At 39.0% G+C, this 17,929-nt stretch overlaps 2 protein-coding genes across 2 annotated transcripts; both read left to right on the forward strand.

The window, feature by feature from the left end:
* The first annotated feature begins 676 nt into the window (after positions 1-676).
* On the forward strand, positions 677-1,618 carry LOC102438642 (olfactory receptor 52H1-like). The gene has a single exon (XM_006094563.1). The coding sequence runs from the start codon at positions 677-679 to the stop codon at positions 1,616-1,618; it is 942 nt and encodes a 313-aa protein (XP_006094625.1).
* Positions 1,619-10,490: 8,872 nt separating this feature from the next.
* LOC102441850 (olfactory receptor 52H1-like) lies at positions 10,491-11,438 on the forward strand. Its single transcript, XM_006094637.1, has one exon. The coding sequence runs from the start codon at positions 10,491-10,493 to the stop codon at positions 11,436-11,438; it is 948 nt and encodes a 315-aa protein (XP_006094699.1).
* Positions 11,439-17,929: the final 6,491 nt, after the last annotated feature.

The raw sequence follows: 17,929 nt of genomic DNA on the forward strand, positions 1-17,929 counted from the left end.
AGTTACCAGTAAGTATCCTAATCTGAACTGTATTTTAATACCAGGTAAAAAAAAGCTCCAATACCACCCACAGCACTGGAACCTGTCATTTATTTTCTTTCCCTTTTCCTTATTTTTTTCTACTGCTTTATTGAAATTCTTCAGCTTATTTTATCAAATCCATTGTCTGAAATATAATATTTCCTCTATAAAGGTCAGTCAACTCTCCTATTTAGTTACTTTCTCTCTCTCTCTCTCTCTCTCTCTCTCTCTCCCTCCCTCCCTCCCTCCCTCCAGCCACCCTCCCCCTTCTCCTCCCTCACACACACCTCTTTCTTATACACATATTTCTTCCCATTTGAACCAGGGCCTATTTCCTTAAGAAAAGGAAAGTTATTTAGGTTTAATCACATGAAATTGCTGACCTACAAAAATAACCATTTCCTGGTTTATTAAAATATATAATATATAAAAATGAAGGGTTAATGGTAAGGAAAAGAATGCAATAACAAGTCAATTCTATAGGTGTCAGCTCATCTAAGGGACAGAGGGTGCTTCTCATGTAGGAACCCTGAAAGTGACAGTGCAGTCCTCAACCACATGCAATACCAAAGTGAAATTGTCTTTCATAGCCCATTCTGACAGCTGATTTGTCCTCAGGGCTCAAAAAACCAGTGGATTCCCGACTGAAGAGACTATGTACAACTTGAGCTGTTACAACACTAGCTCCTTTATCCTTGTTGGAATACCTGGCCTGGAGAAGTTCCACATATGGATTGGGATTCCCTTTTGTGTCATCTATGTCGTGGCTATTGTGGGCAATTCCATCCTCCTCTACCTCATTGCAGTTGAACACAGCCTCCATGAGCCCATGTTTTTCTTCCTCTCTATGTTGGCTACCACAGACCTCGTCTTGTCCACTGCCACGGTGCCCAAACTGCTCAGTAACCTCTGGCTTGGCTCCCAGGAAATAACCTTCTCTGGTTGTCTGACCCAGATGTTCTTCCTCCACTTCAGCTTTGTGGTGGACTCAGCCATTCTGTTGGCCATGGCATTTGATCGCTATGTGGCCATCTGCTTCCCCTTGAGATACACCACCATCCTGACTCCACAGGTGATCATCAAGCTTGTGGTGGGCACTGTCGTGAGAAGCTTCTCTGTCATCCTGCCAGATGTTTTTCTGCTGAAACGGTTACCCTTCTGCAGGACACGTATCATCCCACACACATACTGCGAGCATATAGGGGTTGCTCGGCTTTCCTCTGCTGACATCTCTGTCAACATCTGGTATGGATTTTCTGTGCCTCTCATGACTGTCATCTCCGATGTGATCTTTATTGCTATTTCCTATACCTTCATCCTCCGTGCTGTCTTTCACCTCTCATCCCAGGGTGCCCGCCAGAAGGCCCTCAGCACCTGTGGCTCTCATGTCTGTGTTATCCTCATGTTTTATACACCTGCCTTCTTCTCCATCCTCGCTCATCGCTTTGGGCACAGTGTCCCTCGAAACATGCTCATTCTATTTGCCAATCTCTATGTGGCCATTCCTCCTGCTCTAAATCCTATTGTTTATGGCGTGAAGACCAAGCAGATTCAGGAAAAATTTATTCTCCTTTTCTCTTTGAAGAAGACACAATGAGTGGGGAGGGTCACTGAAGGCAAATTTTAGATAAAATTGATTAGATGAAATTTTATATAACACAGGAAGACATGAGAAGAAGGCCTGGAGTTGGGCAGGAGCCAGGTGGAGGAGGACAAAGGAGGGGACATCTGTAATACTTTCAACAATAAAAATAATTTTTTTAAAAAAATGACACAATTAAAAATAAATAAATAAAATAGAGCTGCAACTCCTATTAACTTGAAATTTTAGAGTTTTCTCCATGTGTAAAATATAGACAGGAGTAAGATAAGAAAGAAAATCTTTGAGACTTGTAGAAAATAAAGGGTTTTCTTGGCTTAGTTTTCTTTCCACTTGTATGAAGAAGGTGATGAAGGGCATAGAAGAAGAGCACTAAGACTAAGGTTTACATTTTTCTTATTGCTGATTTTGTGATATTTGAAGGTTAGATATTTCCTAACATGCAACTCATATCTGTGTTTCTCAATGTCTGCATTAAGGAAAAAGCCTCTTGCCTTTCCTCTTTAAGTAGCTGTCAGTTCTCTTTACTGCAACTATCAAATGTACTGCTTCACACTCCAGTCCTGATTCTATGCATCATTAATTTTTCCTCCTGTGCCTTTTACTTGCTCTACTTCTCTCCTACCCATCTCAGATTACATAGTGTTGATCATCTTTTTTATCTATTTTCAGTTGTATGCCCCCCCACAAAGCTTTACTACCCTTCACCCATATTTTACAAGTACCAATATGTCTTATTAAAATAATTGAGAGGGCAATATTAGTTACCTAATTTCACAGATGAGGAAACTGAAACTTATAAAGATTATAGAGAGACAATTAGTAGGTTCAGGATCTAAAACTAGGTCTCTCTGATTCTGAATTCTTTATTGATTTGCCTCCTAGATATCTACTCACTTGAATGGCTCACAAAGTTTTCAAACTTAATTTCTCTAAAACTGACTTGGAAAACACTAACTTCCTCCATAAAAAGTGCTCTCCTTTTTCCGTCTTTCTTTAAGGTAAATGGCACCACCACAAACATGAATTTCAAAGCCAGAAACTTGTGGCTTCTCCTTGATTTATCCGATGTCACTCTCTGACAAAATTAACTCAATATTTGAGTTAAATATTTGATTTTGAGGTGCTTATAAGTCATTTCAGTAGCTAAATACATACCATTGTTACCTTTATCATGATCACCAAGCTTGTCTGGGGCCCTTATCAATTATTTGTTTCTAGAAGAGCATTCGAAAGTTATGTTTTTAAAGGAGTTCCCCACTCCATTCAATTCACTCACTATATAAAAGCCAAAATGGTCATTTTACAATTTACATGATTGTTTCACTTTATGTGTTGAAACTCTTTAATAATTTCATTGTCTTCAGGAGCATACATAAGCATTGTTCTTAGGGTTAGTACAGAGAATGGAAGACTTTAATTTTTTATTTTTATTTTTATTGACTTCAGAGAGGAAGGGAGAGGGAGGGAGAGATAGAAACAGCAATGATGAGACAGAATCATTGATGGGCTTCTTCCTGCACACGCCCCTACTGGGGATTGAGCCCCCAGTCCAGGCATCAAATCCAAGTTCCTGACCTGGAATCCAATTGTGACCTCCTGGTTTATAGGTCGATGCTCAACCACTGAGCCACGCGGGCTGGGCTGGAAGACTTTGATAAAAAGAACAACCTTCCATGAGACTCAGAGCCTTGCACTAATTTACATTTATTTACAATTCATTTATGTTATTTTCACTCCCTTGACTCTTTGAGCAAGTAATTGCAGAAGTGATATTCTTTTTGTGTGTGTTGTCCTACTGTCTTGCTATTTTACAAAAAAATAAGATTTGGTGTGGATAGAGTGTGTATTAGGTGGAGTTGGGTGGAAGCAATCTATGTTTTTCTTTTTCTTTTTTTTTTTTTTTTTTTTTTTTTTAAATATATTTTATTGATATTTTACAGAGAGGAAAGGAGAGAGATAGAGAGTTAGAAACATCGATGAGAGAGAAACATCGATCAGCTGCCTCCTGCACATCTCCTACTGGGGATGTGCCCGCAACCCAGGTACATGCCCTTGACCGGAATCGAACCTGGGACCTTTCAGTCCGCAGGCCAACGCTCTATCCACTGAGCCAAACCGGTTTCGGCTATGTTTTTCTTAAAAAACTAACTGTCCCAGGATAAAAACATCTATTTCCTAAAGACTCTACTAGGAAGAAACCATACTTTTCATCAAGATGAACACATTAAATTACGTGGAAGTAAGAAGTAAAGCTTCACAGGGCACTTATATTTTGTAGGCATTGGGTGATTTGCAACACCAGGGACCCAAGCACATGTGTGACCCACACCATCTGCAACTGAAGACAATGGTAAACCACTGCTGCATTTTCTATTCTTCATCTCTATCTCCTTGGAAACCCTATGATAAAACTGTTCTCTTCCTCATGGGGTCACTAAGACTCAGAGTCAACCAGACACCAGGTAACAACAAGATATGAAGAATAAAATTGGCACCCGGCCAGTGTTGTTCAGTGGTTGAGCATCAACCCGTGCACCAAGAGGTCATCAGTTCAATTCCTGGTCATGGCACATGCCTGAATTCCAGGCTTGATCCCAAGTAGGGGGCAGCCAGTCTATGTTGATCTTTCTCATCAATGTTTCTATCTCCCTCTCCCTCTCCCTTACTCTCTCTCTTAAAAAAAAAAAGATAGAGTAAACTTGGCATAATGATCTAAGATGCTGTGTGTGTGTGTGTGTGTGTGTGTGTGTGTGTGTGTGTGTGTGTGTTGACATTTTCTTTAATGTCTGTAATGACCTTTAGGGCAGTTCAGAAAAAAGGAAATGAAAGTGTTCTGACTATAAGTTTTTATACTGTACGTAGATCAGCATAATATTATTTGAAGGTAGAAAGAGATAAGGAGACTAAGATATTTCTGTACTCAACAGTACAAGACACATGGATATGTTTTTTAAAATATATTTTTATTGATTTCAGAGAGGAAGGGAGAGGAAGAGAGAGATAAAAACATCAATGATGAGAGAGAATTATTGATCGGGTGCCTCCTGCATGCCCCACACTGGGGATTGAGCTTGCAACCCTGGCATATGCCCTGATGGGGAATTGAACCGTGACCTCCTGATTCATGGGTAGACACTCAACCACTGAGCCACACTGATGGGTGATGCCACTATTCTATTAATTCTATACTTATTTGCTTATGTATTTATCCATCCACATCTATATTATCAGCTCCTTAAAGGCACAAACTTAGCCATAGGCATATTCTTATACCCTGTCCTATGAAAATACCAGACACACTATGGGTTCTCAATAAAGATTCATGCAGATTCAAACTTCATCAGAAACCCTTTCTTCCATGCCATCCCTAACTTTTTCTTTCTTCCTTCTCTATTCAGCTTAGATTCCACGGTATATTATTTTTGTCATTTTCTTATTTACCCCAAACTAAACTTGTCATACACTCAATTGTCTATTCTACATATTGAGAATCTTAATGAAGTTAGCCTTGTATTTGGGAGATGTTGGAGAAAATGGCCCCACAGGGATGACTGATACTGCTGTTAACGACACAATACTTGCCTAGTATCAACTTCTCAAATGCATCAAATTAAATTTTGTCTCTTCCACTACTAGTGCCTTTTCTTTATTTTTTGCTTGGAAATTGTTATTTAAGCTTCAATTAACAACACTTCTTCAGATATTTCTTCTTTAATTCTGCATATAGATTCTCATTGAACAATGTAGTATTTTATTTCAGGAATTATCACAACTTTAATAAGGTGATTACTTGTATACTTGGTCATTTATCTCATCCCTTGTATCATTGAGGACCAGGTTAGTGTCTGCCTTGTTTATCATTGCATTCTTATCACCTGCAAAGCTCCTAATTCAGAATAAGCATGCAATAAATATTCTCTGATTGTAAGAATTGAAACAAATAAGCTGTTATAAATTAATTAAATCTCTATTTTGGATGATGGAAAGCTACCTGGATTTGTAACTCTATCTAATCAGAGAGAAAATTATGCAGATCCTAGAGACTTATTTTCTCCACAGTAAGTTAATAATTGTTTCCCTACTTATTCCTCAAGTTCTTCCTTAAATTAAATATTTCCAAATATTCATAGATACAGAAACTGATTTTAAAAACAGTTAAGTATTTTGTTAGAGCACAAAGGAAAGGATGAGTAAAACAAGTGATAAATCCCAGATATTTGGTCACTAGACATTGGAAGTAGACTTTTTCATTAAACCAATAAAAGGTATCAAGGGTTTTCCTGCTGGAAGGATGATACTGCATCAGGCTAGCTACCTATGGTTTTCACACCTGCATGTACTTTGTGTTAACGATTTGCCCCACACAAATACATTATTAGCCTGTACTCTAGTAATGGACTAATGAAGTAAAGTTAGTGATGAATCACCACAGAAGGAAAATGAGGAGAACTGTCAAGCAAGAATAAACATTGTTATAAGGATCTGAAAAGGAAAGACTTTTCACATCTGACGTGGGGAGGCGGCAGGAAAAGTAAAAAATGTCTCCCAAGTTTTTTTATCTAAGGCTAGAAGCAGATTCATTTAATTCCACAGATGTTTATTAATTATTACCTATGAAATAAAGCTCTGCCAGGAATTCAGAAGAAAGTAAAACTGTCTCTGCAAAAGAAGTTTTAGTAGCTCTAGACTATACCTGGAGACATGTCAGAGCTGGCTCTTGCCAGGGTTTGTTTTTGTGAAAATCAAATTACTGATCAAGCCAGATCGAGACCCCATTGACACTCACGTATACTACCATCCTGGATTCCACAATGCCCAACCCACCACTAATATGAGCAGAGGTGTAAGTTTCTAAGCTGGTTAATTGGTCGAATTCTCCCTCTTGCCCTAGACTTACTTGGGACCTTGGGAGCTGAAGCCTATGGGTCCCTGTGTTTCAGAGGCCCTCTGTTCTCAGTTGTTTTTAACCCCTGGAGAAAACAAGGGAAGTACATTTCCACTCCACTCCTCCAGGCTCTGTGTTTGTTCTTCCCTACAGTGAGCATGATCCTATGTCTGATCCCTCTGTTCCTGTGTCTGTCCTTACGGATCCTAAAACTGTTTTGTGCCTGCTGTAGTTCTACACTCTCTGGTCCTTACCCTGTCTTTGCAAAACATTTCCAGGACCAGGACCTCCAAGGTATACGCCAGTGGTGAGTAATGTACAATTATTAAGGAGAAAAGCTGGTAGGGAGCAGAGTGGAGTGGATGAGAAATGGAGTTGGTGGAGTGGAGACATGGAGGTGGGAAAAGAGTGGGCTTCAGGAAATTGAAAAGGCCAAGATTAGAACTTGGAATACCGATTTTGTGTCTATTAGGGGCTTATTTTTGAGCCCCTTCCACTGGACTCCCCAAAATGATTCCAAGTTTTTCTGAAGAGCAAAATTTATAATGTTTATCATGTAATAAAATTAAAGATTGCTTTAAGACTAGCTATACCAGACTGGGCCAGCAATCTGGGGATTAGAATTTACTTTGCCCCCTCAAAGAATTTTAGGTTATCTTAGATGGTAAGAATGGGTTCAAATTTGTGAGTGCATTTATGAATGAGTGTCCTGTTTTTCTTTTGGGATGATAGGGGCAAGTACTAAGATATCCATTCACCCTACACATGGAGAAACACAAATACATAAGGGAGTTGAACAGTTGCTTTCTGAATTGGATCTTACAACAGTCCTTTTGTGACCCATGGACAAACCATGGCTATTTTTTTCTTTGAAGGGGGCAGAGGAGAGATCTTCACAAAGACACACTTAGAATTAAAGAAAAAGTACAACATATAGACCACAGTACTTCATGATCAAGATATTACTGAAGAACCTATCTTTGTTTAATGCTGGGTAAGATAAAACATGTAGAGATATAGGGCACATTATTATAATATTTCTAGTCGTAGGCAAGAGGAGAAAAACCCCAGTGATCAATCAGAGACCTGTCAATAAGATGGGAGTAGAATGTCTGCTAAAGACAAAATCCTATTCAGGATTCTGTGATCAAAGATAGAGACAGTGCTAGTAAATAGTGTGAAAGAGAACATGCAGTTAGTGACAACTGAAAAGTTTCAACAAAGAATGGTAATGTAAAGTCATGAACCTTTTCATTGTATATAGAACTTTGAAAGTGAGTGAGAAAGGTGCCATTTAGTTGTGTCCTTTCTTCAAGAACATTTTTCAGTAATGTATAGTGGCTCTGAATTCCCTAGGTTTGTTTGTTGGGAGTCTTCATCCAGTTTGGAAGTATTTAAATATGGGAAACAAGTTTGCATGATTTTCCAGATCTTCCATTTTCCAGAGTTGAAGTATAGGAGCTTATCTTATGCTATTATGACAGGCTGTGAGGGTACAAGATTAAGGAACGAGTAGCTCAATGGTAGGATGGGGAACATGAGTAAGTTGTATTCACAATATTATTTAGATAATCAAACTAATTAGTGTGAAAGTCCAGTGGACCCTCTGTCACTCATCTGTTCAACAAGTATTTATTGAACATTCTACAGCAGACACGGTTCTAGGGAATAGAACAATAAAGTAAGCAAAGTTGACATCTGTCCTCTTACTATTTACTGTTTATTAAGTGAGAAAGCTAAGCAAATTAAAAATAGTGTGGTAAGCACTCTGAATGGATAATGTGGAGTGCTAGGAGTGTACCTGGAAACCTTACCTAATTTGGATATTGTTTAGGAAAGCTTGGTGTGTACTGGAGATGAAGGGAAGTTAGCTAGAGAAAGAGAGAGATGAAATAACCTGAATAAACAGTGAAAAATCAAATGTAGGTGGAAAAGAATTCAGACCAAATTCCCAGAAGCTGAAGGTCAAATTGGGGATGACACATTTGGTGCACTATTATTTTGCTTTTGACATAGGGGAGGGCTGTATGGCCTCTTCCACTTTGATATTCTCATCTGAGGTCTGGTGTTAGTTAAGATAATACTTGTTTAAGACTGAATAAAGGAAATCAGTAAAGGTATTTAAAGTGGGATCTAGATACTATATGCTAATATGTTGTCAATAATGGCATGTGGTTTGATTAGATAAAGAACCATGAGTTGTATGCGAATTCTACAGCTATGAGGTATGCCAGCAAGAGATCTATAGATATGGTTCTATTCATACCACCAGGTAATGTGTCTTCAGGTCAATGTCCATTTGCTTACCTTAGATAGTAAACAAATGGGCATATTTTAAATATTCTTTCTTTAAAAATATTTTCCAAAATTAGGAAACAAAATAGAAGCCAAGAAAACAAAACTGAAAAAAAAATGGCTTAAAGTTCATAGAGATGGAAGAGTTTGCTGATTTTTCAATGCCTTTTACTATTCCTTCCATCATAGCCTCTTTCAAATAAGTCCTACCATTTTTGTCTTCTTACATATCTAAAGTTGATTTATTAATTTCTTCTGTTATCTTAATGCAGGCTTCCATTATATACTTCACTATAGTAATTATCATACTTTATTGCTTGTTTACAAAATAATGAGTTTCCATTTCATTTGGACACAATATTAGAACCTAAAAATATTGTCTGAATGAATTGAGCATATTTAGGTTTTACAAATTAGTTATAACAGCCTTTGAAATAAACCGAGAAGATGTTCAGGCTTCTTATATGTTCAGAAATCAATCACATCCTACATAAATTATCTCCTCTTTAAAAACGAAAAGATTTATTTTATTAAACTGTCTAGATTAGGCTCCAAGAGGGAGGGAGTTGGATACGGCTGCGGGATTTCTAAGTAACAATGGCAGGAATAGAATAACTAGTTCAAAAACTGAAGAGAGGAATATTTTTTAAAATTATAAACTTCAGAATCTTCAACATAGGAGTCACAGTTAAAGTCACGGCATTTGGAGACTATTACCCTGGTGAAGCTTGTCAACCTAAAAAACAGCAGACACAGAGAGAGCATGGCAGGATCCCAACACTCACAAACAGGCAGAAACAAAATGAGTTACTACTGAAGTTGGGGGAAGAGATTTGTGCATCCTATCACAAAATAGAAAAGTTTGGGAGAAAGGCTCAAGTGTTTCAATGAAATCTCACATGAATGAGTCATTATTTTGTTTAGACAGGTGCAAGAATGCCATTGCATAATGTTGCCAGGATACCAGGCTCCCCATTCTGGGATTATCTTTTCTGCGGGTTGAGTGAGGGGTTCTATTCTTTCTCTGAGACAAATATGACATAGTAAGTTATTGGAGAAGGTCTCTTGTTAAACTTTTCCAATCTGGGAATATCTGATGTGGCAGATCAAACCACCTGAACCTTAGATTTTAGGAAAGAATATTTTTATATTGGCAAACTTTTCTATAACACTAATGAGAACCAGGGCAGATGTTCTAGTGTGGAGAGAAGAGTAAAGAAGAGAGGAGACGGCATGGTCTGCATTGGCTTTAGACATCGAGCCTGCCTTCATTCAGCCCCTTGTGGCCTTGCAGTTGTTACTCCAGTTGGCCAGGGCTGGGACTTCACATTGAAGCTGATTCCAAATCCCTGACTAGTAATCATTTTTCCGCATAATATTATTTTTGCACATCTTTTCTTAGAAAACTTCATGGGTTGTTGGTAGTTAGGCAGGACTGAATTCAAAGTTTTATGACTTGTGTCTCTGGGGAAAAATTATTTTAATACCACTTTCATTATGATTTAAAATTGTGACTAAATGTTTGGCAGGTATTTATAAGGAGAAGAGAAACAGACAATTTATCACTTTTCAGAGCTGAAAGTGAGGAGGTAATATTGGAGAGGTGGATGTCTGTAGATTATTGTAACTATCAGCCATGACATTTTTTATTTTCAGTCTATGAGACACATCCAATCCAAGACCGTGATGACCACATTCAACTTGAGCAGCTTCAATCCAGGCCCATTCATCCTACTGGGAATCCCAGGACTGGAGCAGTTCCATGTCTGGATCGGAATTCCTTTCTTTATGTTCTACATTGTGGCCCTTGCAGGCAACAGTGTTCTTCTCTATCTTATTTCCATGGAACGCAGCCTCCATGAGCCCATGTTCTTTTTTCTCTCCATGCTGGCTACTACCGACCTCATCCTTTCTAATACCTGTGTACCCAAAACATTCAGCATCTTCTGGCTAGGTCCTCAGGAAATCACCTTTCCTGGATGCCTTACTCAAATGTTTTTTCTCCACTACAGTTTTGCCATGGACTCTGCCATCCTCTTGGCCATGGCATTTGATCGCTATGTTGCTATTTGCTTCCCCTTAAGATATACCACTATCCTCACCCGTCAGATTGTTGCTAAGATTGTAATGGGTATTGTCAGCAGGAGCTTTTGTATTATCTTCCCATGTGTGTTTCTATTAAAGCGACTGCCTTTTTGCCGAACACTCATCATTCCCCACACATACTGTGAGCATATGGGTATTGCCCGACTCGCCTGTGCAGATATCTCCATCAACATCTGGTATGGCTTTGCTGTGCCTGTACTGACGATTACATCAGACCTGATTCTGATTGGCATCTCCTACACTCTCATCCTTCATGCTATCTTTAACCTTCCATCCTGGGATGCTCGCCAAAAAGCTCTTAATACATGTGGTTCACATGTATGTGTTATTCTTATATTCTACACACCAGCCATGTTCTCTGTCCTCACTCATCGTTTTGGTCATGATATTCCTCACTCATTCCACATACTAATTGCCAACCTCTATGTAGCCATTCCTCCTGCACTCAATCCAATCATCTATGGGGTGAAGACAAAGCAGATTCGAGAAAAAATCATCCTTCACTTCTTCATTAAAAGGCCCCGGTGACATGAGACTGAGATCTTGGTAAAGGAAACAAGTAATATTTTGGAATACTTTTTATTTTTTAAAAAGCTAGAATCTCTACAATGATGACTTAAATACATATGAAATCCTAGATATGGATTGTGTCTTATTGGATCAATGAGATAAGACAAGGATGTAGATGTCAAGAGAAGTGACAAAAAAGTTAAAGAAGATTATGCCTGTCTGAAAAGATAAATCAGAGGGAAATTTCTATCTTATTTGGAGATGTATTTTTAAGACTTAGGGAATAGGGTTTTGTGGATAGAGTATTATTCTTATAAACAGGTTAAAAGATATGAATAAAGTTTAACAATCTGGGATGCCTATGTAGGACACTTTCCAAATGAGAGTTTTTAAAGCTAATAGCAAATGATTATCCTAGTTTAAGAGCAGCCAAGAAAATTATTAACCTAAGAAAGCTGTTCACAAATGTTGGTAGGGATCAGAATCACCTGTGAAACTTTGTATACATGCAGTTTCAAGTTATATCCTATTGCAATGAACCTCTGTGTAATTTAATAGTTTTTATTTTATTGATTTCAGAGAGGAAGGGAAAGGGAGAGATAGAACCATCAATGATGAGAGAGAATCATTGATCGGCTGCCTCCTGCATGCCCCACACTGGGAACTGAGCCCACAACCCGGGCATGTGACTGGAATTGAACCCGGCACTCTTCAGTCCACAGGTTGACACTCTATCCACTGAGCCAAACCATCTAGGGCTAATTTAATAGTTCTTCAGGTGATTCTGGTGCCTATGAAATCTTAGCTCTACTGAAATCAGAAAAGTCCTGTTTGTTTGTTTTTTAAATAAAAAACATAGATTTGGTGCTTGTATTAATTCCCTGTGTCTGAAAATAACATAACGCTCCTTTATGCTCCACATAACTTCTTCTTGCCAAGTATTAATAATCCATCTGAAAACTCTGAAATTTTAAATTTAATATCATCTAATATTTTATGAAGTATCTTTATATGTTGCAATAATCTTCTCTGTCTGGATTATTCTTCCTCCATTAAAGAATTTTTGCTTCTGGCACAAAAAAAATTCTTGCCATGATTGTGGGTTATTTTAATGTCCACATAAATTCCCCTTTAATAAGTTGATGTGGTAGACTGTATTTTCCAAAGATGACCACAATAATATATTCCATCTTTCATGCTTCCCACATCAACAGTTAGAGTCTAAATTCCACTTCTATTGAATCCAGGCTGGTATTAGCAATTTCTTGACAAAGAATTCAGTGCAAGTGACGTACAAATCTTTGCAGCTTCTGCCTGGGTCTCTTGGAAGGCTTAATCTTGGCATGTTTCCTCTGAAACCCAGCTACTTTGCTATGAGAACCCCAAGGAACATAGATAAGCTATGTCTAAATGTTCTGGTAAATGGCCCCACTTGAAATCCCAGCCAACACGCAGCAACAACTGCCAGTTATATCAGTGAACCATCTTGAACATCCAGCCCAGCTGAGACTTTAGATATTTGTAGCTTCAACTGACATCTCACTACAATGCATGGGAGACTCAAAGAGAGAACCACCAAACTGACTGAAACCAATCCATAGTACCATGCAAAGTAATAATAGGCTGTTTAAAGCCAATAAAATTGGGGATGATTAATTATAGCAATAGATAAATATTGCAGAAATTATTAGCAAGGAGTGGGATGTTGGTATAACAAAAACCTAAAATATGTAATAACTTTGGAATAAGGCAGCAGGAAGAATCTAAAAGGGACTTGAGGAAGTAGTTGACAAAGGCTTGAAAGACAGTAAGGAAATTATCATTGGAGGCTGCAGAAAAAGGTATGAGTACTATACAGTTGTAGGAACCATAGCTCGCAGTAAAATGAAAATAGATACCTAATTAGCTGATACATTTGGACAAGGAGATTTTTAAGCAGAGTACTGAAAGTATCAACATTAATTTTATGCCACATATGATAAGGTACAGATAAAGAGATATAAGCTAAAATTAAATTATTTAATGTTCAAGCAGAATATAGACTAAATACAAACAAGTTATGGATGAATAGGTTAAAAAAACAAAACTTTTCCCCCAGCCTCTCCAAATGACAAAAAAAGAGTAGAGAACCATTTGAGGATATGCCTAAAAAATATTTTCAATTAAAAAAAAAAGCTTCTAAGAATCTTAAGGAAAATTTCCAGATAACCACAACTCCAGTCAAAATCAGACAGGGAGGAACTTGGAAGATATCTTTGGGTGTACTTTTTATCTGATGAAGTAAATCCTAAAAGATTTATATAGAACTCACAGTTTGTTGTTCTTTAAGATAACTGTACAGATATAAGCACCATTAGCTTGAACAAAAAGGAACAGAGTTAGTGCAAAATGAAAAGAGACCTTCGGATCTTCAACTTCATTAGGCAGGAAGCAGGCAGAGAGAAATACTCAGATGTAAACACTGAAAACCAAATATAACATAGAATATAGAGCCAATTGCTCAGAGGTTGTAGCTAAGAGCCATGGAGAATCATTCCCAGGGAGCAAGAGTGGGTTTTTATTAAGAAACTGGTGATAGCCCTGCCAGCGTGGCTCAGTGGTTGAGCAGCAATCTATGAACCAAGAGGTTACGGTTCAATTCCCAGTTAGGGCATATGCCCAGGTTATGGGCTTGATCCTCAGTGTGGGGCATGCCGGAGGCAGGTGGTCTATCTCTCATTCCTTCTCCTGTCCTCTCTAAAATCAATAAAAACATATTTTTTTTAAAAAGAAACTGGTACTATATCTCTGTATTTTAAAATATTTAATGGACTAGTTTAAAGGGTAATATGATTCTCAATATTTCACAAATGAGTATCTTTGCAATTATTCTATTTCTGTATCACCATTGTATGTAGGCAGCTGATATCTTTCTCATTTCTTTACTATTCAGGTCTTCAAATGAGGAGGAACTGCATTCAAGGAGCTGTATTCAAGGAACTGAGCCCAATGAGCCCTATTCACATTTTGCCCTGATTTAGAGGCTGAGATCCTAGACTTTGAATAAAAGGCATAAGAGGATATGACTTTGGGATCTTAGGAAAGAGATGAACTTATTTTTCATATAGGAGGATATATGCATTATTCTGGCCAGAGGGTGGAGTGTTTTCAGGTTTTTATTTCCAAAATATGGCTAAAATAATATCTTATATTCCACATATTTTTTCTTTTTTTTATTATTTTTTATTTATTTTTTTAAATTAAATCTTTATTGTTCAGATTACATTTGTTCCTCTTTTTTTCCCATAACTCCCCTTCTCCCAGTTCCCACCCCACCCTCCGCTGTCACTCCCCACACACTGTCCTCATCCATAGGTGCACGATTTTTGTCCATTCTCTTCCCTCATCTCCCATTCCCCATTCCCCCCCCCCCAAGAATAGTCAGTCCATTCCCCTTCTATGTCCCTGATTCATTGTAATCACCAGTTCATTCTGTACATCAGATTATTTATTCACTTGATTGTTAGATTCACTTGTTGATAGATGCATGTTTGTTGTTCACAATTTGTATCTTTACCTTTTTCTTCTTCCTCTTCTTAAAGGAAACCTTTCAGCATTTCGTATAATACTGGTTTAGTGGTGATGAAGTCCTTTAGCTTTTCCTTATCTGTGAAGCTCTTTATCTGACCTTCAATTCTGAATGATAGCTTTGCTGGATAAAGTAATCTTGGTTGTAGGTTCTTGGTATTCAGTACTTTGAATATTTCTTGCCATTCCCTTCTGGCCTGCAAAGTTTCTGTTGAGAAATCAGCTGACAGTCGTATGGGTATTCCCTTGTAGGTAATTGAGTCTCTTTCTCTTGCTGCTTTTAAGATTCTCTCTTTGTCTTTTGCTCTTGGCATTTTAATGATGATGTGTCTTGGTGTGGTCCTCTTTGGATTCCTTTTGTTTGGGGTTCTCTGTGCTTCTTGGACCTGTAAGTCCATTTCTTTCACCAGGTGGGGGAAGTTTTCTGCCATTATTTCTTCAAATAGGTTTTCAATATCTTGCTGTCTCTCATCTTCTGGCACCCCGATAATTCGGATGTTGGTACGCTTGAAGCTGTCCCAGAGGCTCCTTACACTATCTTCACACTTTTGGATTCTTTTTTCATTTTGCTTTTCCAGTTGGGTGTTTTTTGTCGAATCTTTGGTTTGATTCTTGTGCTCCTCTGGTCTGCTATTGGGTATAATATTCTTTATTTCAGTCCGTGTATGCTTACTTTCTAATTTCTTTATCGTAGCATCGAGGGTCTCATTAGTTTTCGTGAGGCTCTGCTCAAGTTTATAGCAAGCCCTCAAAATTGCGATTCTTAGCTCCATATCCTCCATTTCTGTCATGTTTTTTTGTCTCTGCATCTTTTATGCTTTCTTGGTGCACCCCCTTGTGGTCTTTGTGCGCAGTCTTGTTCTAGCCAAGCCTTAATTGTTGTAGTTAACACTAGAGGGATTTGACCACCAGGCCAACTGGCTGTAGGAATCAGCTGTGTGGAAAACGTCTGTCTTCTGGGGAGGCGCTAATCCAGCCTTTGCCTGAGGTGATCGGCAAATGGCTGTGCGCAGGGCTTGGGCGGGGCGGGATCAACAGGGCGGGCAGAGGGAGCAGTTATGGCCGCTCTCAGTCCCGTTCCCAGAGGCTCTGCTTCTCAGAACCCCGGCAGCCGCTGCAAACCTCGGAGAGAAAGCTGCCCTCAGGTTCCAACTGATGCCGGATAATCCCGCTTCTCCCGTCTGAGTCTGAATCCCTAGAGACTCGCCCGGATCTGGAGCCCAGAGTCTGAGACTCACTCCCGACCGAAAACGACAACCGCGCCCTCAGCCACCAGCCCGCTTTTGCACGCACCTCAGTACCTTTGTATTTTCCACACTGCGCCTCCTCTGAGCCTCGGTTTGCTGTTCTCTTTCCTTCTAGTTGTAGAGTCTCTCTTCAGCCAGCCTTCCTGTGGTTCTGGGTGATGTCCGTTCCGTCTTTTAGTTGTATTTTTGAAATGGTTGTATGCGGCAGCGGTCTCCGGTGTTTACCTATGCCACCATCTTGGTCTCCTCCACATATTTTTTCTTAATATGATCTTGTCACTCCTACAAGAGGTGCCATTTATTTCTATCCCCATTTTATCTGGACTGGCCTTAGCAACTTCCTTCAGAAAAGAATGCAACAGGTGAAATTTCAGGATATTCAAAGCTAGATTATAAGAAGCTTGTGTCTTCTCCTTTAGTGGCTTTGGACATGTGTTTATTGGACACTCTTCCTAGAACGCAGCCACCGTACTGTGAGAGTCCCAGGCCACATGGAGAGTTCATGTGGTTGACATCCTGTCTGAGCTCCTAGTTAATAGCCAGAATCAATTGCATCAATTTTAGTCAAGCTTACAGATAACTGCATCTTCATCCAAAATTGATTGTAGCCACATCAGAGAGGGGCCTCAAATGACACTGCTCATCTGTCCCCAGTAAGAATCATAAGAGATAATAATAAACTGTTTTAAACCACTACATTTTAGGCTAATTTTGTGGTGCAATAGTCAATAACTAAAACAATTTGATTCTTTGTTTTTTTTTCCCCAAAGATCTTGACCATTCTACCTACTCTTCTTAATTCCTTGGACCTTAGAATTTGTATTGATAATAAATTGACCTTCTTCTTCTTTTTTTTTTAATTTCCTCATTTCTTATTTATTCTCCTTACCAACATTAATTTCATGGTTCATTCTTAGAATTACTGTTTAATACAAATTTTCCCCTCTATTTCTTTCTCTCCCTTCTCCATTGGTAACACAATTATAAATACACCATGTGCGCACACACACACACACACACACACACACATGCACACACACACTTTATTGCACATTTGCTCTATCCACTGAGCCAAACCGGCTAGGGCGTGCTTTTTCAGCAACTCTCTCTAAATCTAACTCTTCACAAATTTTGTGCCTGTTGCCAGGGAATAAAATGTGTAAATGTGCTAACACCATATTTTACATTTAGGTTTGCTAAACTCAAGAACATGCTTAGTTAATAGCATATAATATATATATATATATATATATATATATATATATATATATATATATATGACCCTAATATGCAAATAGACCAAAAGGTGGAACAACCAACTGGTGCTATGATGTGTGCTGACCACCAGGGGGCGTGCGCCGAACATGGCAAACATTGGCAGCAGGAGGCAGAGTGTAGAACATGGCGGGCATTGTCTGCGGTGAAATGGTCACTGTCATCAGGATGAGACTCTGGTGGTTACTGAAAATTCTTTACTCCCACGCGCCATGGTCCTGCCCAGCGCTTGCACCTGCTACCAGTGCCGGCCCCACTTGCACCCACTGCTGGCACCAGAGCTGCCGTTTGCACCTGCTGGCAGCACACGACGGTGGTCCTGAACGCTTTGCACTGTCAGCGGGTGCAAGCAGTGGCTGCCAGCCCCGATTTCCCCTTAAGGTTTCTCCACCTCCCCCTGCTCCTGAGGGGTAATCAGGG

The sequence above is a fragment of the Myotis lucifugus genome, unplaced genomic scaffold (genome assembly GCF_000147115.1).
Source record: "Myotis lucifugus unplaced genomic scaffold, Myoluc2.0 scaffold_138, whole genome shotgun sequence".
Lineage (NCBI taxonomy): Eukaryota > Metazoa > Chordata > Mammalia > Chiroptera > Vespertilionidae > Myotis > Myotis lucifugus.